This window comes from Corvus moneduloides, chromosome Z (assembly GCF_009650955.1).
Source record: "Corvus moneduloides isolate bCorMon1 chromosome Z, bCorMon1.pri, whole genome shotgun sequence".
Taxonomy (NCBI): Eukaryota; Metazoa; Chordata; class Aves; order Passeriformes; family Corvidae; genus Corvus; species Corvus moneduloides.
In genome coordinates, this window is record NC_045511.1 from 68,780,564 (window position 1) to 68,807,765 (window position 27,202).

General features: G+C 47.2%; 2 protein-coding genes across 2 annotated transcripts in view; both read left to right on the forward strand.

Moving 5' to 3' along the window:
* LOC116437867 (T-cell activation Rho GTPase-activating protein-like) overlaps positions 1-26,584 on the forward strand; it is a 633,784-nt gene extending 607,200 nt beyond the window's left edge. Inside the window, exon 20 of the mRNA XM_032096174.1 lies at positions 26,531-26,584. The gene's annotated coding sequence lies outside the window, so the exon portion shown is untranslated. The remainder of the gene's footprint in view (positions 1-26,530) is intronic.
* On the forward strand, positions 20,448-20,987 carry LOC116437875 (heat shock factor protein 5-like). The gene has a single exon (XM_032096194.1). The coding sequence runs from the start codon at positions 20,480-20,482 to the stop codon at positions 20,957-20,959; it is 480 nt and encodes a 159-aa protein (XP_031952085.1). The 5' UTR covers positions 20,448-20,479; the 3' UTR covers positions 20,960-20,987.
* Positions 26,585-27,202: the final 618 nt, after the last annotated feature.

Consider the following 27,202-nt stretch of genomic DNA (forward strand, 5'->3'; position numbering starts at 1 on the left):
TCCTAAATTCTCCTAAAGCTCCCTCAGTGCCTCCTCATGGGACTTGTGCTCCACACCCTTCCCCAGTTCCCTTGCCCTTCTCTGGACCTGCTCCAGCCCCTCAATGTCATTCTGCTTCACAGGGGCCCAGAACTGGACACAGCACTCGAGCTGCGGCCTCAGCAGTGCCCAGCACAGGGGGACGGTCACTGCCCTGCTCCTGCTGCCCCACTATTGCTGACACAGGCCAGCATGCCCTTGGCCTCTTGGCCACCGGGGCACAGCTGGCTCATGTCAGCTGCTGTTGACCAGCACCCCTGGGTCCTTTCCTCCCAGGCAGCTCCTCAGGCACAAAGTTGCACATTTGTCTTAAAAGACAGCATCAAGAATTTCAAGATGTCCTTCCTGTTCTTAGCACTCACTACAAGACAGCAGACAAGGACCTGCAGCTTCACCCCGGCCTCCAGACTCCAGTGGAGTTTTCAAAGCTGCAGACTTCACAACAGAAAGTATCAGCAGAAACATGCAGCCTCTGGGTTTTGCCCCAGAAGAAGGGTTCAGAACTATGCAGTCTGTTTCTTTTGCCACACGGGAGAAGAGTGGCCCCACACGGGTCATGGACAACACAATCATCTCTTTGCAGCTTATCAAAAGCAAAACCACAGCACACTCCGAGCCCCTGTCAGCTCTGCTCCTGCCTGCTCTGCCTGAAGAGGAGAAAGAACAACCTGGCAACAAAGGCACCGAAATCCTGGACTTCAGGCAGCAATTCCATGTCCCCAGTGTGTCTCTGAAATACTCCCAGGTAAGCCCACCCGAGAAGCCCTTTGGGACAAGCCACCCCAAAGAGCTTGTGTGGACAAATCAACACTTTTTGTGCCTGCAGCACTTGGCCAGCCTGTGGAGTGGGACACATCTCTCCAGGCCACCGTGTCCCCTACGTGTGTGGCAAGGCTGAGAGCGGTGTCTTTGGAGCGCTCCCTCCCGTGGGGACAGGGGAGCCTTCATGACTCAGGCTGGCCCCTATTGGAATCCCAGCAAGCTGGGGCCTGAGCATGACAGGTCAAAGGCCGTTTTCCAGCTGTCACTGGCTGGGGGGAATCGCTAGGTCCTGGCAGGACTCCAGCACTCAGCATCCTCAGCCACCAGCAGCAAGTGCTGGCTGGTCAGAAACTTGCAGCTCTGATTTCCTCTAAAGACAGCACCAACCAGAACTGGCACTTACTGTCTTGGAAAGTTCAGGCTGTGGTGTGATCACAGCTGGAGGGTTGTGGTCATTTTGCTCCTCTTCGGCCTCTTCTCCAGGAGCAGAGGGAGCCAGAGGAGAGTCTGCTGTTAGTTCTGTGCCCTGTGGACAGGCAGGAGCGTGAGGGACAGGCAGTGACCTATCATTTTATAACCTTATTCCTATTCAGCTCTACAGCCAGCTCTACTAAGGAGAAATCATAACCTTTGATAGCAAGGGGATTCTAAACTAAATTAATCCAACTAAATTAAAATGGGCATATTGCTCTGAATTAGATGTTCCACCCTGGCTACTGTCAGGAAGCAACGTTCTCTCTGCAAATCTGGGCTTTTAATTCTTTAAAAGCTCTGAAATGCAGAACTAGGAAACAGCCAGCGATGTCTTTGCTACTGCTGCTGCAGACATGGAAATGGATTTTCTCTCAGCCTACACAGCTGGCCCTCCTCACTCTACTGCCACAGACCAAGCTCACAGCTTGCTCCACAATTCTTAAATGCCAGGAACATCAAAGGTTCCTTTCTCTCTCACCTTGGGATCGCCACCTCTGAATACATGGGTCAGGTGACCTGCAGTGGGCAAGGGAAAAGGAACGAGGTGCTGTGAGAAAACTGCCTGTGCTGGTGAACCCCCCAGAACAAGTCAACCCCAAGAGAGAGTATTTTCCTTTCACAGCATCCCTCCAGGAGACACAATTCTTTCACACAGCCAGCAAGAGAACAGGACAATATTCTTGGTTGTGCCTACGCTTTGGCCTGTTTTGCCAGTAAACAAATACAAACTTGGTCAAGAAAATGCAGATTGTTCTTTCACACTCAATGCTTCTGTTCTGCCCAGCAGTTAAAGCAGCTTTTGTTCTCTTCTCTTTCGGGTACCTTATTTTTAAAATAAGTTGCATGCACCAATTCCCATTAAGATGCTGAAAACAGTTGCCCAGAAAAGCTTCCCCCAAATCCCCCTGAGCTGTGGCAGCTCTACTGTGAAACAGCTCAGGAGCAGCTCTGGGGTTCAGGAGCAGACACTCACTGTTTTGGAGTTTGCACTTCGTTGCAAACGGAATCACTATTTCAGCACTCAGTAAAGGGTCAAGTTAGTCAAATCTTTTAATGACAAAATTTAGAATAAAAGAAGTTTTCCCTGAATTCCAGGGAGAACCACAAAGTCTTTAGAAGGCCTTCTGAGAAGGTCTCCCAATCTGCCTTTTCAAAGTTGTCCTGCTTGACCCAGCACACTGAGGAAATGACAGACTCTGCTGCCACAGACCCTGCCCTGGAGGGAAGGGAACCCCTGGAGGTTCCCTTGCAAGTGCTGCCCACGCCCCCCTGGCTACAGATACCCCCTTTTTAGCTGAACGTGTTGACAGGAGCTTTACCAAACCAGTGACATCCTAATGGTGTTTTTGTTTCAAAGTCAACTCAGTTACTAAGAAAGAGCATGAAGAGATACAAAAGCCAGATTAAGCTACCACCCAGGGAAAACCTCTACTTACGTGCCAGGTTAGCCAGGTAATATCCAGAATAACCAATGCCATACACAGTGCAAACTGCAGCAGCGAGTGTCGCCATGGCTTGAGCACTGCTGTGCAAGTTTGCAGACTGTGCTCTAACACAACAAAAACCAAGGCTCCTGTCAGGGTGCAGCTGCCCCCTGCCAAGGCCTCAACCAGGAGGATGCTCCTGCTCTGAGCAAGCCCAAGAGCTGCTCTGGCACTGAGGCCTTCCATGCACCAAGGCAACCTTCTGAGGACACCACGACTACGTGGCAACCATGCCCTGACATCACAAAGCAGCTGCTCCGCGTTGGTCTGTGTCTTTATGCAAAGCAACCCAAGCTTCCCTGCAGCAAACACCAAATAGCCTGGGAAGTTCTCCTCTGTCAAAGCAGCACAAATTCCCCTCATGGGCCAAAGCCTGTTGTTCAAGGGGCCCAAGAGAACTCAAAGAGTGCCCCAAGCACCTACAGCCTGTACCCCAAGTGCACACTGAGATGCGACCAAAGCAAAGGAAACCAGGCCAAGAAAATGGCCCAAAGCATTGCACAGATCCAGGAGGGAAGGCACTATGGGCATAAGAGCTGAAATAATTCCTAACAAATCGCCCCACATATTTGCACATTTATTGGACATGCCCTGGGCTCCTCTGCATGTACATCTCTACCTCTGCCTTTGTGTCTCTTTGGAAGCAGAACTGGCAGGGTTTGCCCACCAGCAGCAGCTGCTCCAAGCTGGGAACGCGACTGGCAGTGCTGATTTCCAGAGGCTGCTGGCTCCCAGGTGGAGCCAAGGCAGGAGCTGGCGCTGCTGCTGCTCTGTGCCAGAGAGCCCTGGCTGGGCAGGGCACGGTGCCCACTGCACTGTGGGCTCTCTCTCCTGCCAGAGCTGGGCACACCTGGGAACGAGTCATGACGACTTGTGGGAAAACCAAGGGGCTTGGGGAGGCTGCATTTCCCTGCACACACCCAGGCCACCTGGGGTAGAGAGCTTTGGCCGCCCAAAAGGTAAACCAGATGGAAACAGCAGGGAAAGGTTTCATTTCAACCTTTCTTTATTCTTCAATAGAAATGACCAAAATGGAAGTTACCAAGCAGGGCCTGATCCCTGCTGCCATCTCAGCGTCAGAAAGGAGGCATTACTTTATTTCAGGTGCATGAGGAATCACTTTGCTAACACGGGCACAACCAGCAATCTCACCTACTCGTTTGTATCCATGGAACTAAGACATATTCATTACTTTGCTCAAACTCACAGGCTAAACGTTCCCACAAAGTATTTGACGTATTTTACATATTTAAATCACTTCCCCAAAATTACTGACATTGAGAGGAGGGGTCTCTTGAGGGCCTCTGGTGGCTGTTCTGCAAATTCTCCTTCTGTGCTCAAGAGCCTCCTAAAACCACTTTCTTCCCCTTGAATGCATTGCAGCTGTCTTCTTAGCAGGCCCCCTCTCTTTATTCTCAAGGCTAAGTTACCCACTTGCACACATTAATCACTGGTGTGGGGGAATACAGGACTAAGCACTGTCTGTTAAAGCTTAAGGAATTCACAATTTGTTACAGGAAAACCTTTTCCCAACACCTCTCCTTCCTTCTCTGGCAATCAAACACACGCATCTCGTGATCACCGAGCCCAAGGCCACCTCTGACCCTCCTGTCACCCACCAGCCCTTCTCCCTTCACAAACAGCAGGTCCAGCAGTGCCTTCCCTCACTGGCTCAGTCACCAGCTGTGTCAGCAGCTCTCTGTCCCACACTCCAGGAACATCCTGGACTGTTTGCTCTCCCCTGCACTCTACTGCCAGCAGACATCCCCACCCTGTTCCGTTCCCCCTGCAGAGCCTCGTACCTGCTATCCATGGGCACCTGGGAAGGGGGGCAGTCACACAGGAGACGCACCCGCTGCGCTGGGCAGGAACCAAAACCCTCTCGAGTCACAGCTGCAGGCCTGTATCTGCACAGGATGCTCTGGCTGCCCCACTCCTCATGGGCTTTTGGCTGGAAATGCTGCTGAACTTTCTGCCTCACGTAGAAGTACCATGGCTGAGCAAAAAACGGCCGGTGGGCCGTATTCCAAAGGCACTGCAGTGTGGAGTTGATGAAGGGAGACCCTTCCCCAATTCCTAACCATAACAAAACCACCATAAAAGGACTTTCCATCTTGAAAAAACAATGGACAATTCAGAAAGTGAATGTAGAGCTTATTCACAGGGTGACAAGGAAGGGAATCTTCCAGTGGAGTTGAGATTTGATAGAGGTTTTAATCTGAGCCCTATTCAGGCTGTTGATTTAAAAATTTATTTTTAAAGGTATTTTAGAAGGCTGTGCAGTCTTATGGCTTTGTTCTGATACCAAAATGGCTATACGAAATGTACTGGCATTTTAATTACACCCAAACTGATTACTCGCTAAAACATTTTCTGCAGAGCAGACACTAAAGAAAAAATGAAAAGATAAGCTGTGGATTGCTGACCTTGCAAATGTCTACTAAACTTATCAGACAATGAGACGTTTTTAGTTAGATCATAGAACAAATTAATTTGTATTGATACTTTGACTTACACAGACCTGTTGACTTCAAAGTAAAACTGCCAGCATGTACTAAGTGGAAATCTGAATACTCAGTTCTATGAGGTCTGTAATATTAGATAGTCATCGTTCACCATATTAACAAAATGAGCATTATGGCTATTTTTCTTACTTATAGTCAGCTCTTCTACACTCTTTGTAACACCAGATAGAGAGTTTATAGCAATGTGAACCATGGGCTGGTAGGGCATTGCAAAAGGCTCCTGTGTCAGCACTGAATGTTCACATTCGCCATGGCACCACTTCTTGCCTCTAATTCTGAGCTACAGCTCAGTTCCTGCAGTATAGATTCACACCTGTAGCCTGTATTTGCAGCTGGTTCTTACTTCCCTGTCCAGGAAAGAATCATATTTTGATTTCCAATCAAAATAAAAAGAGGAGTGTCTTGGTTTTGAAAGACAGGTGTCTGCTAAGGAAGGCAGAAGCCTCCCTTGAAGTGGCAGCTATAACCCCTTTCCCTCTGAGTTATTATAATTTTGAAATCAAGGGCCTTTAGGCAAAGATGTGGGAAATAGGAATAACAGTTCTTTACTATATATATATATACTTTATATATATATATGTACTTTATATATATGTATAAAACCAGTCAAACAAAACAACAACAACTGTGGCAGTAACAGCAATCACAAACCCAGCCCCAGCCCTCTCGGCTGTCGGGCCCTTTCCCCTCGGGTGCAGTTCCGCTCGCAGCCGGCAGGGGCGCTGGCGGCTCCCGGTGAGCAGGGCAGGTGCGATGGTTCCCCCGCGGCTGCAGGGGGTGCTCCGGAGCGAGCTCGGGGAGCACGCGGCAATGGCGGCCTGGGATCCCGGGAAGGGATGGGACAAAGGCTTCACAAACCCCTGGGCAGCCGATCCTGGTGTCCGGCCGGACCCTCGGGAACAGCAGGCTGGAACAGCAGGGACGAGCACAAATCCTGTGTGGCAGACGAGATGTATCCAAGCGGGGAACCCCCTGGAGGTCCGGGCAGGCAGGGCGTGCGGGGCTACACAGCAGCGAAGGCTCCAAGCAACGGCGGGGGCAGGGCGGCTGCAGCCCGGCTCCCAGCGGGGCAGGGAAGGTGGGCTTGGGATCCCGGGGTTTCTCCGGTAGAAGGAAGGCAGCCGAAGAAGCAGAAGTCAGCCCACAAGCCCAGCTGAAAGAGAGTAGCCAGACGGACTCCTCCCACTGTGGCCAGGTCTTTTGTTTTTCTTAAGCACCAAGTAATTTGTCCCCCTGGCAACCTGTATGGGGAAAATTCTTCAAGAGAAAAAAAGAACAGAGGGAGAACTCCTAAAACCCCAACAGTCAGGTTCTGGATAGGTACAGAAAGAATTAATAGATTTTTTTGCAAATATGTTGAAAAGCTGTTTGCACATACTGCATAAATGGCAGCTGGAAGACTGGCACTCTGACTTGCAAGCTGAGGTTCGCCTGTTCTTTTTGGACTGATTTCTTGAGGCCAGACGCTGAACCTAATCAGCAAGAAAATCAAAACCACAGGGGTAGTTTGGGGAATATTGTAAATTATTCTGTCACGGTGCTTTTTGCTTAAAAGCTCTGGCCATCATCTGATTGGAGTAATTACAGAAGACAGAAGCAATCCTACTGTGTCTGTGCACACAATTCCTTCCCAGGAATATTATGAATGTGTTGTGATGTTGGCTTTTTTCATGTTCCTTAATGATAGAAAAATTTTATCTAGGTTCTGTAATGTAATACATGATACAGAATGTCTATTGTTTATGTAGTCAATTTAGAAAAGATAGGCAGAGAAAGCCTTCACATTCCTGGAGTATCTTATCAGAGAAAGAAGAAGACCCGAACCCAGAGAGAGCAGAGATGGAATGGAGCCAAGGAGGAAGATAAGGCTGATGGGATGATACACAGAAACTCCAAAGAATTTATGAATCATGCATGATTGTGATGAATATGCAACAAGAGATGTACTTTTAAAGACTATCTTTTGGATGTAGAGGTGTGTGCCTTTGGATCTCTGCCAAAGCACCCGGCCGTAGTACCCTTTTTGCTGTTGTCTCCTAACTGTCCCTTTTATTAAACTTTTCTTAAAATTTTACTAAGAGCGAACCTCATTTTTCACATCCCCAAGGCCCGTATCTGTTCCCATAAACAGCAGGAGCTCAGAGGAGATGGCCTGTGCTCCTTTTCACCTGCTTATCTCCACACACTGAAATACCTGAGAATCATGGCTGTATTCCTCGGCAGACAAGGAGCTGTTATTTGGCCGAATCAGGAGTGACTGTAATACCATAAACAGAAGTGATGTGTCCAGGAAAGTAAGGTACCAATTTTTTTGCTTACGAGTAAGGGACAGATTCTCCCCACACTAAGATGTCCTTCTTTCTTATTTATTCAGGTGGGAATTGAATCTTGCTACCTAGAATGTATGTTTTCCTTTACATTTCAAAAGAAATCTAAACTGTCTTGTGTCAAAGGAGAGACATTATGGAAACAGGATTCTCCACCTACTTTTGATTTGGTTTGGTGGGGGGGAGGTTGATGTTTGGGGTTTTTTTGTTGTTGTTAGTTTAGTTTAGTTCAGTTTAGTTTAGTGTAGTTTTGGGTTGGCTTGGGGATTTTTGTGGAGTTTTCTTGTTTGGTTGGTTAGTTTGTTTTGGTTTGGTTTGACCATTTATGGTTTTAGCCTGAGACCTACAGTATACAGAAAGGTAAAATCCCTGGCAGGTGCATACCTGGAAAGCAGTTGGATGCATAAGCAGGCAGACTTTTATTCCTAGCTTTAATAGAATAAACTCTGCTTTGTTTCTTCGTTTCTTCACTTGATCCTTTTGCAAATATTTGCATTTTCTTTATCCTAAATACTGACAACGGATGCTTTAATTCTGTGGGAGACAGAGGAGTAGAAACTCCTGCAATTAAAGGAAGCTTTGATTTACAACCCTGGAAGAGACTAGGTCTGGCTTAATTGACAGAGATTTGTGGACTTTAAGCAAAAGGATTACAAACTTGTGTTCCTATCATTATAAGTAAAATTGTACACTGGGTGTTTTGGTGAAGGGTTTTAAAATATAATAGTGTGGTTTTATATAGTTTAAGTTAAGAATGTAGATGGTATAAGAGAGACATCTGCGTGTACGTGACATGAGAAGTTATTGGTCAAGACATAGCTGCATTGCAGTGAGAAGTGCCACAGGTGATAGGTCATTAATCTAAAACAAAGTGTCGTTTTAAGTATCTATTGGATTAGAAAGTTATAAATTACGATGTAACCCTTAATCTTGTGACTAGTCGCCATTACTCGGAGGTGTTGTAAAATCTCACGCCTCGACTGATGCGTTTGTTATTTTAAACAATAAATTAGTGTAATTGCATAGTCCCATCCCTTAAAGTTATTTTCCTCCGACACGTGAAGCGCGGGAAACGGACAAGTGGTGCCCGGTGTGCGTCGGATTTACAGCGCAGAGGTCGGAGTAGGATGAAGAGGATTCCCCCGGTCGACGTGAGTTAGCCGAACCCTGAAACGAAGGGTGATCCGGCGAGAGCTGAAGCTGAAAGGAAGCTTAAACGGAGGGTCGCGGGCCGATTTCTCCAAAGCACACCGGTAGGAGAACTGTCTTCAACGTTGAGTGGAGGCAGGGGCCGGGGAGGTTAAGAGATGGGTGAAAATATTTCAAAAGAACAAAGGGATGTTTATAATAAGTTAGATGCCTTGCTGAAGTTACATTCTGAGCCTCTTCCCAGCAAAGAAGTGAAAGATTTATTGCTTTGGGTTTTCTGTAATTGCCCTGACGTTGATTTTGACCTTCTTCTTACTAAATCAGTTTGGGATGATATTGCAACTAGACTTTATGATCTTGCTTCAAGACGCGATAAGGCGGCAGCTATGTTAATCCCTGCTTGCCGGGTGGTGATAGAATTGTTGAACAACTCGGTGATTAATGGCGGCTCCGAAATTTTAACTGCGCCATGGGCTCCCTCGCAGTCACCCCCTCCGGCCGCTTGTGATATTGCACCCGAAAGGGGGGGTGGTGAAGAAAAGAGGGGGGAGCCCTCGGAAGTGACGTATAGTGCCAGAGGGCGGGAGGCCCCGGAAATTACATCTCAGGAAATGACATCTTCGGAAGTGATGAAAGCAAAGATGGATGCCCCCATGACAGCTCAGAGGGTTGCCGGTAGCACAGCAGATGTGCAAACTCAGAATGAGTGTTTACCATCAGTAAATGAATCAGTGGATGAATCTAATTTAAGCCTTCGAGATATGAATAGGCTTTCCTCTGCCGATAAGCAGAGAGAAATAAATCTAAAAGAAAAGCCTGTTTTAACAAATTGGAATGTTATACATCGGGAGGTATCTAAAGAGGATGATCTTGTCCCAGCTCATAAATCGTTGTTAGCATTGCCGGTGAGGTATGGGAGAGGAGGAGCAAACCCGAGATGGGAAGCTCTGGCACATGATGACATTAAGGATTTAAGGAGAGCGATAAAGGAGAGTGGTTTGGAATCTCCCTACTTTAAACAGCTGTTAAAAGCAACTTTAGATCATGTGGACTTAACACCTTTTGACTGTAAAAATATTGCTTCCATGCTTTTAACTGATTCACAGTATTTACTGTGTGATTTAAAGTGGCGTAGACTTCTTGGAAAACTGATAGAGAATTACGCAGGAGGTCCTAATGCAGCTCTGACACTTGCACAATTGGCAGGAGATCCACCTCATGACAGGCCAGAAGATCAAGCAGATCTGGCAAGGGCAGTCCTTGCTGACCTCAAAGAAGCAGCTAAAAGGGCACTTTTGCAAATTGAGCCTGTGGGTTCTCCACAAGGTGCCTATATACAAATCAAGCAGGGTCCTACTGAGACCTTTTCTTCTTTCATTGATCGGCTGACCCAGGCTTTGGAGAGACAATGTGAGGATGATGTTGCTTGTCCAATTTTATTACGGAATCTTGCTTATGTTAATGCTAATGAGGAGTGTCAGCGAACTATTAGAGCTTTACCAGGGGTGAAGCATGCAGTAAAGTTGGTAATGCACAGCATACAGCTGTCATCCAAACTGATTCATTAGGAGAAAAACTGGAAAGAGCTATTACCAGCCAGGCTGAGATGATGGACAAAAGGCTTTCTGCTCAAGCTGAGGTGTTGGATAAAAGACTTGTAACAGCACTTAATGCTCTTGCTATAAGCAATTCTCGAGCAATGCCACGAGCTAATATAGATGAAGGAGTGTGCTTTCGATGTGGCAAGCCTGGACATTTAATGAGAAATTGTCCAGGGCTTGGAGAGATTCCAATGATACCACTTCGTTGTCCGAGATGTAGAAAGGGAAGACACTATGCTAACAGATGTCGCTCTAGATATGATGCAGATGGGAATCTCTTGCCGGGAAACGAATTTTTGAGTGTGATGCCTCTCCGCGCGATGAAACAAATAGCAGCAGTCCATCACCCAGAGCTCCCATCCTCCGGAGACCAAAGTCACACACAGTTAGCAGAATGGTCAAATACCTCCCGAGTGACTCAAACCTCCTGCCCCCTGGAGCATTCTGTACCTTGGCAGCCTGCAAATTGATATGCTTTATGAATAGTTCCCACTACCTGATACCCACAGGGGTTACTGGGACGTCTGAAGAAAAGCAGGACTTTTTAATTATGGGAAAAGATGCATGTCGCATCATAGGTCTCGTGGTTTATCCAACAATTGTCTCAGCAAATTATCATGAAGAGCTTACAATTCTGGCTCAACCTCCTTTAGTTGTTCCTGCAGGAACACAACTAGCCACCGCTGTTGCAATGCCTACTACAGCTGTACGTAGAGCGATAGAGATGGAAGGGCAGCCACCTATAACAGAAAACTCAAATGTGGGACCAGAGATTTTCTGGACAGAGCATATTGGACGTGACAGGCCATTATTGACTTGCAGTTTAATGCATAACAATAAAACAATCATGGTTCAAGGCCTATTAGACACAGGAGCAGATGTTACTATCATTTCTCACTTGTTTTGGCCAAAAGACTGGAAGCTGGTAACTCCCCTGGATACCCTCACAGGTATAGGGGGCGCCACTTTATGATTACAAAGTGAATCTGCAATTACAGTCAGAGGACCTGAGGGAAAAACAGCAATTGTTCGCCCTTTTATTGTGAGAAAGCCTATTACAGTCTGGGGAAGAGATTTGTTATCTCAGTGGGGAGTCAAGTTGGAAGTGGATTTTTAGTGGGGGCCATGCAGGCACTCATCACCCCTAAGCTTTCGTGGAAAACCGATGAAGCCATTTGGGTTAATCAATGGCCCCCAGAAGAAGAAAAATTGAGTGCCCTTAAGAAATTAGTCCAGGAACAATTGCAGAAAGGACATATCATAGAAACAACTAGTCCTTGGAATTCACCAGTGTTTGTTATACACAAGAAGACCTCTGATACCTGGAGACTGCTTCAAGACCTTAGAAGAATCAGTGAAGTAATAGAAGATATGGGACCCCTCCAACCTGGACTTCCTTCACTCTCTATGATTCCCAGAGATTGGCCTTTAGTTATCATTGATTTAAAGGACTGTTTTTTCAATATTCCACTTCATCCAGAAGATGCTCCACATTTTGCATTCTCCATTCCAAGTATTAACCGACAAGAGCCATTGATGAGGTACCATTGGGTTGTGCTTCCTCAAGGAATGAAAAATTCACCTACTATATGTCAATGGTTTGTGGCAAAAGCCTTATCTCCAGCCAGGCGAAAACATCCTAAAGCAAAGATTCTACATTACATGGATGATCTGTTAATTTCAGCACCAACACAGAAGGAGATGGAAGAAGCGCGTGATAGTGTTGTAAAAGAGATTAAAAGGGCTGGACTTGAGATTTCTACATCAAAAATACAGGAAACTCCACCATGGAAATATTTGGGATGGAAAATGACTGAAGAGTCAATAAGGCCACAGAAAATACAGCTTCGAATTAAAGTTCATACTTTACAAGATTTGCAGCAGCTTTTGGGAGAGATAAATTGGATTAGAGTTACTTTAGGGATTACTAATGATGAACTTGCTCCAGTTTTTGATTTGTTAAAGGGAAATTGTGACATTACATCCCCAAGAACCCTCATACCTGAAGCTCTAAAGGCACTTGACAGAGTAACAGAGGCTTTTCAGAAAAGACAAGCACATCGTTGTGTAGATTCACAACCATTCTTCCTTGCAGTACTGGGGGAAAAAATGCAATTGTATGGTCTTATATTTCAATGGGATGCTTCTGCCAAGGATCCCTTATTGATAATAGAATGGGTCTTTTTGCCTTACAGATCTCCAAAGACAATCTTCACAATGATGGAAATGTTAGCTCAGATTATAATCAGAGGCAGGTCAAGGTTGTTAACTATGGCAGGCAAAGAGTTTGCAATAATTTATTTGCCTCTGAAGAAGCAATATTTTGATTGGGCATTACTAAACTCAGAAGAACTTCAGATAGCATTATTGAATTATCCAGGCACTTGTTCTATTCATTTCCCTAGTCATAAATTATTTCAGGCAAAATTAAGCTTTAGAGAAAGACCACTGGTAAGTGAAGTGCCTTTGGATGCTGTGACAATTTTTAGTGATGGATCAGGAAAGACATATCGTTTGGTGGTAATGTGGCAAGACCCAGAAACTAAAACATGGAAACAGAATATTCAAATGGTAGAGGGTTCAACCCAGGTAGTAGAACTTGCAGCGGTAGTTAGAGCATTTCAGCTTTTCCCAGAGCCTTTTAATTTGATTACAGATTTGTCTTATGTTGCTAATATAGTTAAGAGAATAGAAGGATCAGTTTTGAAGGATGTTAGCAATAATGCTCTGTATCGTCATCTTAAATGTCTTTATACACTCGTGCAAGATAGAACTAATCAATATTTTGTCTCCCATATTAGGGCTCATTCTTCACTCCCAGGATTCCTGGCGGAGGGCAACTCCAGGGCTGATAAGTTAACAGTTGCCATAGTGAACACCTTGCCAAATATTTTTGAACAAGCAAAGTTGAGTCATGCCTTTTTTCATCAGAATGCACAAGCTCTTATGAGCATGTTTCGTTTTTCCAGAGATCAGGCTAGAGCAATTGTAAATACCTGCCCAGATTGCCAACTGGTGCAGCCTCCTGTTTCCATGGGAGCAGTAAACCCTCGAGGGCTACAGAGTTTGCAATTGTGGCAAATGGATATCACTAAGTATCCGTCTTTTGGAAAATATAAAAATATCCATCTGTCAGTGGATACATTTTCCAACGCAGTTTTTGCTTCTGTACACACAGGAGAGACAGCAAATCGTGTGTCAGCATTTTTTGCAAGCTTTCACTTCCTTGGGGGTACCTCAAGAAATAAAAACAGATAATGGTCCTGCTTATACAGCCCAGAAGGTAGCCACAGTTTTGATGAATTGGGGTATTCGCCATACTTTTGGCATTCCTTATTTGCCCACGAGTCAGGCAATTGTAGAAAGGACACATCATTCCTTGAAGCGTATTTTAGATCAGCAAAAGGGAGATCTAGCACAAGCAACACCACAGATGCGATTAAGTAAAGCTTTGTATGTTTATAACTTTTTGAATAGTTCTTCTGCAGAGCCCGATCCTCCAATATTTAGGCATTTCTCTAATAGCACACATGCAAAATTGAGAGAAAATCCTTTGGTTCTGATTAGAAATCCAGAAACAGGACAAATAGAAGGTCCATTGCCATTAATAACCTGGGGAAAAGGATTTGCTTGTGTTTCTACAGGTACGGGACCTAGGTGGCTTCCTGCAAAGAATGTGAAACCATATCACGTGCAGAAAGAAGCTGACAACTCTACGAGTAGAGAAGAGAGTACGCAGACGTGAACTTCGCAGAGACTACAGCCCATACCTGCAATCTTTTGTTTTATTGTTAAAGCTGAAAATTTTAGGTTTTAGATTGATGTAAGAGTGCATAAGCAAATGTGTTATAAAGATCTTTTTGGCAAATAATCCTCATTTTTTTATTTAAAGAAGGTATAAAATATTTTTGTGCCTCATCATTAGATGAAGTGGAAGTGAAATTGGGAAATACAAAAAAATATTCTTACAAATTAGTTTAGAGATTGAAATTTGAGAAGGAGCCTTTTGCCAAGAGAACTTTCAAGAAACATGAACTTTAATCAAGTGTTAAGTTTGTTTTTTGCTTTGTTTGTCTTGTTTGTTTTCGGTGGGACAGCTTTGCCGGTTGATCAACCTAAGACCAATGTTTGGGTGACTTTAGCTAATGCTTCAGGGTTGGATACTCTATGTCTGTCTACCACAACTCCAGAAAATCCATTTTCAACTTGTCTAGTCAATGTTCCAATAGAGAATTGGCCAATCCCAGAGAAAATTGACAGGGCCTTACGAGGTACCTTTGCAGGATCAGAAGTTTGGGAACACTATACTCCAGTAAATACATGGGAATGGTGGACTCCCTATCTTCCTAAAACCCCTGATGAACCTGAAGAATTGGAAATCCTTGGTTCTGTAAAAGTGAAATTCTGTGTCGAGTTCCATTCTACAAACATTAATCAATCACTGATGAGAGATGTTTCTCCATATCACCCTGTATATAAGAACCACTCCTTTTGGTGTAATAGTACTTCTGTAGTTTCATCTGCACCTAGCTCTATTCCTCTGCAATTACCAAGAGGAATGTTCCTTGTATGTGGAGACAGAGCATGGCCAGCTATCCCTTCAAACATTAAGGGTGGTCCATGTACTTTGGGAGAGCTTACATTATTTACTCCTAATATGAAGACAATTGCCAACGTGAGACACAGACAAAAAAGATATACTCTGCATCAATATGGACCAGATTGCAAAGATGATTTTACCCCATGGGGCTATGGAAAAAGGCTTGTAACATCTCTTCTTATGCCACCAGTTGCCTCAGTAGTTGCGTTAAAGCAGCTGAATCGGTTGGGATGTTGGCTGAGTAAACAATCTAATGCCACATCCCTTGCACTAAGTGGCCTTTTAGCAGATGTCAAAAATGTGAGGCATGCAACCTTGCAAAATAAAGCAGCCATTGATTTTCTTTTGCTGGCCCATGGACATGGCTGCAAAGACTTTGAGGGGATGTGCTGCATGAATCTGTCTGACCACTCAGAGTCTATTTATAAGAGCATACAACAACTTAAAGAGGGTGTGTCGAAAATACGAATCGATGATGGAACTTAGCTGGATAATTTATTTAGTGGATGGGGTTTAGCATTGTGGGTAAAGAAATGTCTTACAACAGGCCTATACATTTTGGCAGTCATAGTAATAGTTCTCATAATGGTGCCATGTTTGTTTCAATGTGTACAGCGAATGCTTGATAAATCCATCAAAGGAGTTTTTTTGGTGCAGAAAGGAGGGGGAGATGTGGGAGACAGAGGAGTAGAAACTCCTGCAATTAAAGAAGGCTTTGATTTACAACCCTGGAAGAGACTAGGTCTGGCTTAATTGACAGAGATTTGTGGACTTTAAGCAAAAGGATTACAAACTTGTGTTCCTATCATTATAAGTAAAATTGTACACTGGGTGTTTTGGTGAAGGGTTTTAAAATATAATAGTGTGGTTTTACATAGTTTAAGTTAAGAATGTAGATGGTATAAGAGAGACATCTGCGTGTACGTGACATGAGAAGTTATTGGTCAAGACATAGCTGCATTGCAGTGAGAAGTGCCACAGGTGATAGGTCATTAATCTAAAACAAAGTGTCATTTTAAGTATCTATTGGATTAGAAAGTTATAAATTACGATGTAACCCTTAATCTTGTGACTAGTCGCCATTACTCGGAGGTGTTGTAAAATCTCACGCCTCGGCTGATGCATTTGTTATTTTAAACAATAAATTCGTGTAATTGCATAGTCCCATCCCTTAAAGTTATTTTCCTCCGACACGTGAAGCACGGGAAACGGACATAATCCCTTTGTTTTCTTTTATTTTGGCTTAGGTCTAGAATGTCTTCAAGTTCCTCTCGTAAGAAAACATTCTTTACTGAAGGACACAGCAAACATATGAGGTGAGTTTTGAGTCTATGAGATGTCCAGGTCTCCAGTACTTCCCTTGACATGAGCTGCAAGATGCAGATGGCCAAGTTGATATTCCCGGGAAAGAAGAGGGAGATATTTCTTCCATTGCTTGGCAAGAAGCTTTTCCAGCAAGCAGAAGGATGCAGGAGGGCACCTGAACCCCAGGAGCCCTGCAGAATTTGTCTGCCTCTCTCAGCTTGTGTGTCACTGATAAACACACAGGCTCACAGCCACACATCTGGATGAGGAAGAGTCCATACCATTTAAAGCCCAACAGCAGTATTCCAAAATCACTTCTGAGCTACCTTAGCCAGTGACTAAACTACCTGTGACAGCAGCCAGAACGAGATGCAATTATTACTGAAAACTCCCCTTAATCCCAGTTTTGTTCCTTTGCTACAGTCCTCACCAGAGTATTTCACCATGACCTTTAGTCCTCCTGGAGGCACTCAGGTAACAAATGCCATTTCCCCTCGGCACAGTCACAGCCAGCCTGAACGGGCACAGACAATGAGAATTTCTTCCACCTGAGGTACCTGTGCTCTTAAACGTCCCTGGAGCGCTTCCACTAGCTCAGCTCACTAGAGGGAGGATAACCATCCTGGCACACCTGAGCAGCATGTCCAGGAGACAGGGTGACCCAAACCAGGGCATCACAGCTTCAGGTTTAACAAGACTTGTGCAGACATCACACAAAACAGTTCATGCAGATATTCAGTGGAGGCTGCAGAATGTGCAGAGAGATTTTAGTCGGGGGGGAGCAGCACTAGAACAACCGGAGATAGATGCTGTTTGCAGACAAACAAACCCAAGTGAGCAAACAGAAAGAGGCAGAAGCTGCTTGTGAAGTTCAATGAAGAACCATTTCAGACCAAGTTCATCGAAAACTGAGGCGCAGTTTCAGGGCAGTTACCATGATTTTTTGCTTTGTGGTTCTGCTTTTTGTATAAAAGACTTTATGTTCTCTCTTCTTACCCTCTAAAGTCCAGGGACTAAGGTGGCCCCCTAAGTGTTGGTGAGCAGGTTTCAAAACCTGGGTTTTGAATTCACTGGACTCAAAAGCGTGCATGCTCTGTACCTGCTGTTGCAGTAAGATTCACTTTGCCTGATGGGATTCTACCTCCTATGCAAATATTTTTAGTTATGTAAACCTTGGGGTCTAGGTGTTCCCATACTGGGTTAAAACCACATCTGTAAGGAGGAAGAAAGTGATGAAGATTCTCTTCCCCATTCTGTAGCCAAGGAACCCAAGAAATACATGCTAAAATCAATGACTTATTACTTGTTTCCCAGGAATCGTTTGCCAGGAATTTCTCACTTTTATCAGCAATGTAAGTCCAAATACAGACTCCAGGTAAATTGGTCAGAAAAATGTACATTTATCTCTTCAGCTTCTACTCTTCATGGTGCTGTGGTTCGACCAAGTAACCTACAACACTGGCAGGAACAGCCTTTGCCACAAGTACAGTATGGAAGTAAACAGCAAAGGATGGGTTCAGGACCAGCAGTTAGTTCCCAGAAGATCAGGAACAGCTTGGGTGCTGCATGCCCACCATGTCTGCATCACCTTAAGGGACATTGCTATCGCAGGTGTTGGAGGAAAAACTGTCTGAGCATCTGAGATGGAAAGGTGAAGGCAGTGACACAGCTGTGTGCCAATCACAGAGAGTTAAAAATTGTGTCTTCCTACGCTGCAAGGAGATCCTACATGCTAGCAGAAGAGCACAAAGGACAGTTTCACCTGAAACACACACTAAAGTATTGCAGATATACTGAAAATATTAATAATTTCTAACGGCTTCTCAAAAATAAGTCAGTATAGACTGTTTTAACGTTGCCTCTGTTGCACATAATACCAGGAGACTAGTGAAAAAATATATTTACATACAGCATATTTCGCTTTCAGAACTGACTGCTCTTTAACTTGGAACTGGTAAGTATTCACCAGTAGGAAAAACACTAAAACTGCATTTTCAAAGTGGTAAAAATTGTGATTCAAAAGCTACAGTGCCATGTAGGGGAAAAGGAAAGACATGGAACAGCAATAATACTTAAAGTGATCAGGCCTGCACACTGAGTTATGTTCTCTACAAATTATTTTTACAGGGGCAAGGAGTAATTTTTAGAAAAAAATCTTATTCTAAAATCATATACCACAGTTTTAAGGATTTTTCTTTCCTAAAACTTAATAACCTTTTCTGTTGTTAATTTTTAAGCCAATTTTTGGCCCAAACACTGAAATGTAATACCCATTATTTGCCTTGTGGTGTCTGTAACCGACATTAAATTCTCCCAGTAGGGTAGAAAATTGGGAAAGAGTCGTGCTGCCAGACACAAGATAAACACACTTCTTTTCAAGTTTCAGTATCCTTAAAACACAGCTAAGGGTAACTTCTCATTCTTAGCCACAGAGTACTGTGGAAAAGTCAATGCAACCATAACCATACTACAGGGGTGAGTAAACATTCCAATGGACAATCCGCTTTTCAGCCACCTGCTTCCCCATCTCTAGTAGGGCACAGGTCCAGTGATCGTGTGTTTCTCATGACTCACAGAGATTACAGAGGAGATCTTCAAAGAGGCTTTTCTGGATGAAGCAGCACATAGACAAATGTGTGGGAAATAAGGGCCACGAAACATGGGGAAAGATGGCCCTTCTTTTCTGAACTCCTGTCTTCTCCTTTTTGCCTATTCCTTAGAAATGTTGTTGCAATTCAGTCGCTGGGATAATTTTTACAAGAGTTGTTACACTGCGTTTAAAGAAAGACAAACCCCATCCCACCGAGGTGGATCATTCATAATTCAGGTACTGTTTAAAGATATTTAAGAGGAATTGGGAAGAGGTTTTCTAGGTAGCGGGTTTCAATTTTTCTGAGAAAGCCAGCACACAGAGGAAGAGATGACAGGGCATCTTTAAACCACTCAGTGCAAAAGACTATTCCAGAATGTGGTGAGACCAACAATCCTTGGGTCAGCATGTCACCCACAGAGCAGGGACTGAAGTGACAGGGCAGGGCTCCTCACAAAGGGACCTGGAAGGAGGGCAAGAGAAGGCAGTGTTAGCTGGAACTCAAGACAAGCTGGATGTAAGGAGAACATCTGCTCTGTGTGTGGGGTGAGCTTATGCCATAGCACCAAACACACTCACATGAGCCCTCAGGGATAAACGATGCAAAGACATTAAAAAAAAAGGCATAAATTTAAAAAGAGGGGGAAATAAGTCTATTTTTCCCCAGCTATGACTGAAAAGTGTTTCCAGTTCAAGAGTCAAGAGAGAATTTAAAATAAAAAGAACAAGTGACACTAAGCACAGACCTTTGCAAGATCTCCTTTTTCAGTCTCCATTGAAAAGACTTGGCTACAGGAGGGATTTTGCATTGGAACTCGCCCCAAAATGGGGAAAATAAAGAAGAGAAGAGGTGATTCCTGAGGAAAGAAAAAGGCAAAACATCTTGCTGAAGACACCAGCATGAGTTCACTACAACTCTAGGCCATTAATCCCTTGGGGAAAGCAACATCCTTCCACGGGACAGGATTTTAACTTTGATGGCAACGCTGACAAAATTGCTGCCCCTTCCTGTTGCCGCTTCTGATTCCAAAGAAGGAGAAATGTGCCAAATCTGCTAAGACAGGCAGAGACAGTGAGAAAGAACCAGCCAGCTGGCTGGAAAAGAGGCAAAAAGAATGTCTTCAAGTCTCTCCTTGTCATCATTTCCCCTTGTCCCATTTGACCCGTGTGCTTTGAAGTGGAGAACTCTGTTTGCAACCCCAACCTAAATAGTGAAGCTACACAGTCGAAGACCTTTTTCCTCACTTCAGCTATGCTGAACACAGAGCGGTTTTGCTTTCACTGGACAAAGAGGAACCCGAGTTTCCCACGGGATTCCTCAGTTTGGACCCCTCTCCGAAAGTTCCCCTCTGCGCATGCCTTGGTGGTTTGGGGTCGTGCTGCACACCAAGGCCAGAAGGCCGATTCCAGGCAGAGAAAGCAAGGGTTTGCCCCGTGCCGGTCCGTGCCGTGCCCGGGCAGCGCCCCGGGAGCCGCCCCGCCCGCGCTGTGCCCGCAGCCCCGGCTTTGTGCCGCTCGTTCCCGCGCGGGGCCCGGCGCAGCGCCCCCCTCAGGCCGCGCGCCGCCGCTGCAGCTGCGGCCGTTCCGCTGCGGCCGTTGCGGCGCCAGTGGGCGACAGGCGCGATGGCCGAGCTGCCGCTGCCCGCCGGGCTCGATGCCAGCACCTTCCCCGCCAAGCTGTGGCGCCTGGCGAACAGCCCCCGCGTCCGCTCCGTGCGCTGGGACACCCAGGGCCGGGGGCTGCTCATCGACCGCGCCCTCTTTGAGCAGGAGCTGCTCAGCTCGGCCGGCGTCCAGGGGCCGGCCCCGCGCACCTTCAGAGCCACGCAGTTCCGCAGCATCGTGCGCCAGCTGAACCGCTACGGCTTCTACAAGGTGCCGGGCCGGGCTGGCGTGGCTGTGCCGGGCGATGCCGGGGCCATCGTCCACTATGGGAACCCCTGGTTTCGCCACGACCGCCCCCACCTCCTCCTCTGCATCAGGCGGTGCGCCAGAGCCAAGAGGCAGCGACCTGCGGCCGGGCGGGAGGGGCGCAGGCGCCGGCGCAGCCGCTCCCAAGAGCCCCGCGGGGCCGGCGAGACGCGGTGGGAGCTGTGGGCGTGAGGCTGGCGTGGGCTTTGGCCGCGGGCCCTGCCCGTGCTGGGGCCGCTCAGCGCGGCTGCCCCGGGCGGCACAGGGGCTGTCCTTGGGGCTGTCCTTGGGCAAGGCAGCTGTGCCGGCAGGGCCCGGCAGCGGTGCCGGCTGTGCCGCGCTGCCGGGGGCTGCGGGACGGTCCCGCCGGGGCTGCGCTCGCCACAGCCTGGCCCGCTGGGCCTGTAGCTGGCCCAGCCCTGAGCTGTGGCTGGCTCTGCTCCTTGCCCGGGCCTGGGGATGCTTGGGGAGCTCTCCGTGGGTGCATCGGAGTGCCGAGGGCTCGGTCTTTGTCTGGCTCAGCTGGAGGGAGCCTCCTGTCCCTTTGGAGCAGAGGGAAATGACCTGGCAGTTGGGTTTGTGGCAGTTGCCTCCTGCCAGGGAATTGCAATGGGACACTTTTCCAGACGGTTGAACGAGCAGGGGAGCGCTAAACTGACAAGGGATTGGTGTTTGCAAAGGCCCAGAACGTGGGGATTTTTTTGTTTGTCACCCTGCTTGGGAGGATGGGAGCTTTTGTCTTCCCTGATAGAGGTACAGCTGCTGCCAAGGAAAACATACCTGAGGACCAATAGTGACGCAGGCTTCCCTTTGCTTCCTTTCTTCTTCCCTCACTGCTCCACAGCTCCCTCGTGCCAGAACCTCGCTGCTGCCTCACCTGAGGTTTCAGAGTGGTCTCCAGGCCCTTCCAGTACAAGTGCAGGCACTCAGGAGCATGAGGCTTCCCCAGCACCTCCCAAGAAAGTGTTTGTCACCTCTGAACTTCTTGGGGTGTCATCAGAGGTGCCAGGCAAGCGCCAAGTTCAACGCCAGCCTGAGCTCATCATTCCACCAGTTCCTGGAGACCATCAGAGCACTTCCGTGGCTCTTCCAGAGAGCAGCAGCTGCACTTCAGAGCAGCACACCCAGCCTACAGCTCATCAGATAGGGAGAGAGTTTCTACCCTTGCTTTTCAGAAAGCTCATGGGAAGCAACCGTTTGAAGTGTTTTTGCACAGGGCTCTGTCATGTGTACATCTCAAGTGTGAATGCGGTAGAAAGTGTCAAGTGTACTAGGAAGCGGGACTGTGAAAACAAAACCAATCTCTGTCTGCTTTTCCTGGCCTTGCTGCAGGTTTGGAGGGTGTTCTGGGCATTTTCCAGACAGCCTCTCCGTAGGGGTGAAAAATTTGTCCACAACTGCTCAGTGTCAGGTGAACTTCCATCTTTCTTTGAACGAAGCCCAACTAGGATGCTGACAGGATATTGCAGAGCTTACAGATTGTCTCTCCTGCGAAGAATGCTGTTAAATTTCAGTGACCTCTGTGTGTCCCCAGAACTGCTGCAGCTGCAGAATACGGCCTCATGCACAAGGTTGCTTTTTACGATACAATCACAGCTGAATTTTAGCATGTGTGTCTGCAGATCTGGGCTCTTCCTGGGTGAATCCACTTTCTGTGGTCAGTTGTGATGAGAAACTCAGAAGCAGCCAAATGCAAAAGCTTCTGGGGAGATAGAAAAGACTGTGACTATAAAGTCTTTGTGTGTGTGTGTAGATCAATTTTACAGTCCATCCTTTAATATACACACTCAACAATTAGATGAAATACTTTTTAAGAGGAAGAAATCAGTGTTCCAGTCCCCTGGGAAGTTGGAATACAGTTCTGGAATTGAGTTTGCTGTGTGCTTCCTGTGATGTTTGCTGCAAGGCAGCAATAGAGCTCTGCATCCCAAAGCCACATTCTGGAGCCTGACCAATGTGTTTGGATTCCTGCAGCCAAACCAGGCCATCCAGCCCCCAGTGCTCCACCTGGCAGTGCTGGCTGGGCAGCATGGACGGCCTCCAGCTTGGAATAGTCCTGGGGAAGAGGAATTGCCACCGTTGGATCTGGACCTTGTGCTTGAGACGCTGGAGGAGATGCTTTCGTCCTCCCTGCCTGAGAGGTCTCCCTTGGCTCAGGTAACTCCATTGGGTGGGAATGAAAGGGGCTGGACTGAGAGCTGTGAATGTTGTTGCATGGCTGAGAAGGAAAGGCTTCTTGAGCTCAGCTGTGAATGGACAGGGGAGGATTTGCTTGGTAAAGCAAGATCTCCAAAAGAAGAGGGAATGAAAAGGGGGATAGCCCTTAGTGGGGATGAGAGGCGTTGGCCAAGTTTGGGTGCTCCTTTTGCTGGGAAGAATCCCTGGTGCAGGGGCATTTGTGGTGATGCTCTGTAGGTTCTAAGAGGCTTTGTTTGGTGGGACAGAAGAGAAGAGTGTGGGGAGAATTGCCACTGAAGGCAAAGTGTCCCCTGCAGGGAGGGGCATGCGAGAGGTGCCTCTGTTAGAGCAGCAGACGTGGGCTCTGCCTGTTTTGGGTGGGAAGGCCAAGGCAAAGCAAGGGCTGGGCTGCAGCTGCTGCTGCTGCTGCTGTGTGAGCCGTGCCGAGCGTGCAGGCGCTGCCAGAGCCGTGCTTGGGGATGGGCTGGAGCTGCAGCTTTCTGCTCCTCTCAGTAGCCTGGTGCCTCCTGTCCTGCTTCTGTCTGGGAAATCCTCAGCTGGGCAAGCTTGCCAGTCTTGCTCTCCATGTTCCAGAGCTCAGGCACCTTCCTCTTGGGCATCTCTGTGGGAAGAGATGTGTGCTCCCATGCAGTCCCTGTAAAGCTGCTGCCTGGATGAGACGGTTCTACTCAGGGCTTTGGAGGGAGGAGCACATCCCTGTGCCAGGAGCTGGCAGGACTCCTTCCTCAGTGCCCACTCCATGTGTTCATTGTCACTCCCCACGTTCAACATTGTCAGCTGGGACAGCTTTTGGACGGTGTTTGAGAAGTCAGTTTTTTGGACTGTTGAAGGTCTCTTGTCTTCTGTAATCTCACACACAGCAGTTTTCAAAAGCATTTTCTTCCTTAAGAGAAGGAAATGTTGCAGGCTCTGAGCTATGGTGTCCCTGCAGAAAATAGTGAGTGATCTTTGGGTTTCTTTCTTTCTGGTTCTCTTTCAAAGGGAATGCTAATGTTGTGCCCAAGTTTTCAGGAGGGGAGGCTGGGAACAGGGCTGCAGCAGAGGGAGCTTTGCCTGGCACCGAGAGCTGCAGGAACAGTTCCCCAGAGCCCGAGGAGCCTGGTAAGGAGAGAGCCCACACTGCTTTAGAGAGCTCTGAGGCGGCTGCTCTGAGCCTGCCTCTGGCAGGAAGGGAGATGAGAAGAGTTGAGTTCTGTCTGCAGGGCTGGTGCTTCCTGGTGCCTTTAGGTCAAATCCTGCCCTGGCACAGCCTCCCCGAGCCCTGCCCTCCACGCTTCTCCAGGGGCACTGACACCGAGTGCTGTGCTGTGGCCAGAGAGCAGTGAATAAACCCAACCTGTGGGAGCTGTGTCACCAACCCGGGTGTCCCAATTTTGAGCTGAAGTCCGTGGATGAGTTTGCTGCAGGGTGACAGTGCTCTGGAGGCAACACTGAGGTGAGGGACTCTTGAATCAAGAGAGCAAAACCTCAGCAAGAAGTCAGTGTAGAAGTCTGAGCTTTTTGTCTCAGAGCATTAAATCAATGTAGTACCAGTCTGCTGATAGCTCTAGTGAGACACATTAAAAATACAAGCAGCAGAGGCCAAACAAATAATAAATCACAAGGATTTATGATTTGGAAAGGAAAAACTTAACTTACCCCAGATTAGCAAGAACTAATAGGAGAGAGGGAGCACCTCTGCATTCTTGAGCAAAGCTGATGCTGCCTGCAGGCCTCGTGGGGAGCTCTTTCCCTCCCAGCTCTTCCTGCCAGAGCTGATGGTCGAGTTGGAGCCGCTGTTGCTCACTGCAGAGGGCAGTTTGTAGGTCCCAGGTAATGGTTCATAGCTCACAGCACCCTTCAGCTTCAGCCATTCCAGTGAGGACTGAGGTGTCTCTGTCAGCACAGAGAAAGAGCAAGGCTGGGCTTCTGTGTGGGAGCTGGCCCTGTCTGTGCTTCAAGCTCTCGTGGGTGCCATTTGCACTGTGAGTGCTGAGGCTTTACTGGGATACTTCAAACCTTTGGAGGTTTTGAAAACTTGGAATGCTCCCTGCTCTTTAAAGAGCAGGCCTGAAATTCCCAAGTGAGAGTCTGCCTTTCGGGCCATCTTTTGCAGTCTTTGATAGAAGGACAATTACTTCCAAAGGGAAAGATGCATGGAGGCCAATATTGACTCAGTGTTCCCTTTGCTTGCCAGATATCCATCTGATCTACCTCTCCAGGAGGGCTGCCTTGCGTGGGGAGAAGAGACCGAGGGAGAGCCTGTGACCATCTGACAGGTGCAATCCCTCTGTTTATAGATAGCTTTATAGATTTCCATAGTTAGATTTATATATCATGTAGTTACATTTTTAGATTTACAGAACTGTGTTTATATGTGCATATATTTATAGATCTGTATAGTTAAATTTGTATCTGTAGTTATATAGATGATAAAATTATATTTATGTAGATGTATTTACATTTTTAGATGTCCATATCTACATTTATATACATGTAGAGTAATATATATACATATATAGAGTTTTATTTATAAATGTGCATAGTAATTTAGCTAGAGGTAGATGGATGTTTGGATCCACAGATTAATGTTTATATAGGCCTAGACTTGCATTTTAAGCTTTTTCCTGCCTCGGCTGCCTTTTTCATCTCGCTTTTCCCCCTCTGTCCCCTCTTCCTGTGCTGGCTCCGAGCTGGCGGCCGGGCCGGGCGGAGCAACAGCTGCAGCCCCGGTGTCCCTGGAGCGGTGGGAGCTGCCGGTGGCCGCAGGCACTGTGCCCTGAGGAGCTGCTGGAGGACGGTGAGACAGAGGGGGCTGGGGAGAGGTGACACTGAAGGGATGGTGACTTTGAGGTGCTGGTGGGGCTGAGGGATGTGGGGAGCAGAGGGGAATGGTGGCACTGCGGTGACAGGGAAGTGGCACAGGCTGAGGGGAGTGCCAGGTCTGAGGGGATGGGATGGGTCAGAAGGGACTGAGAGGCTTGAGAGGACTTTGAGGGGCTGAAGGAACTGGCAGGTCTGGGGGTTTGCTGAGGGCATGGCTGGGCTGAGGGGATGGAGGGGGCCAGCAGGGAGCACAGTGGGGTCCGGGCCTGCGGCTCTGCCAGCCCTTGGAACCAATTCCAGAGCCTCCGCTTTTGCCCCAGCTGCCCTGAAGTCCTTGAGAAGAGCCAGAGAGTGACGGGAGCCAGCAGGGAGAAGCTGAAGGCCGCCAGCAAGAGCAGCGAACGGGGACCTGCTGCTGCCGCCCGAGACCCTGGGTGAGGCCCCAGGGCCGCTGAGGCAGGGTGGGCGTGAGGCTGGCGTGGGCTTTGGCCGCGGGCACTGGCCGGCTGGGCAGGAGCGGGCCCTGCCCGTGCTGGGGCCGCTCAGCGCGGCTGCCCCGGGCGGCACAGGGGCTGTCCTTGGGCAAGGCAGCTGTGCCGGCAGGGCCCGGCAGCGGTGCCGGCTGTGCCGCGCTGCCGGGGGCTGCGGGACGGTCCCGCCGGGGCTGCGCTCGCCACAGCCTGGCCCGCTGGGCCTGCTTTTTCTTTCTAAGCCTCCTGCGGAGGCTCTGAGATTTCCTCTTCCCTGATGGAAGTGCAGGTGCTGCCAAGGGAAACGTCCCGATCCTGACTCAGTGTTCCCTTTGCTTGCCAGGTGTCCCATCTGCTGTCCCCGTCCAGGAGAGCTGCGCTGCGCGGGAGGAAGCGACAGAGGGAGAGGCTTTGAAGATGGGGCGGCTGGAATCCCTCTGCTTATAGTTCTGCTTATAGATGAATGGACTTGCATGTAGAGCGTGATAATTATATTGATATTTACGTATGTGCTATTTGCATAGGTATATTTCTATGTGTATGTTGTTACATGAATGGATGTAGTATGTATACATGCATGTGTAGATATATACATACATGTTTCTCGTTACATGTATGTGTATATATGTATCTAAGTATATATGTATGTTGTTATATCTCTGTCCAGTTCTATTTCCTGTTTATACAGTTATCTAGGTATCTATTTCTGGTGATGTTGTTGTAGGTATTTGGCTCTTTAAATAGGTGCATTGGTATTTGTATCGGTATATATGTCTGGTTTTCTATTTTTATACGCATATTGATCTATTTCTGTAATTATATTTACACGTGTTGAGATGTTCAGCTGTATATTTGTATAGATGCAGTTGTTTTATCTATCTATTTATGTATGTATTGTAGGTAATATGAGTATTTATATTTACATCTGTGTATTGTGGTGGTTATATATGTATTTATTTCT

What these genes read in the sequence shown, in the direction of transcription:
- LOC116437875 (XM_032096194.1), top strand. Translation starts at nt 20,480, where the DNA reads ATGGCCGAGCTGCCGCTGCCCGCCGGGCTCGATGCCAGCACCTTCCCC.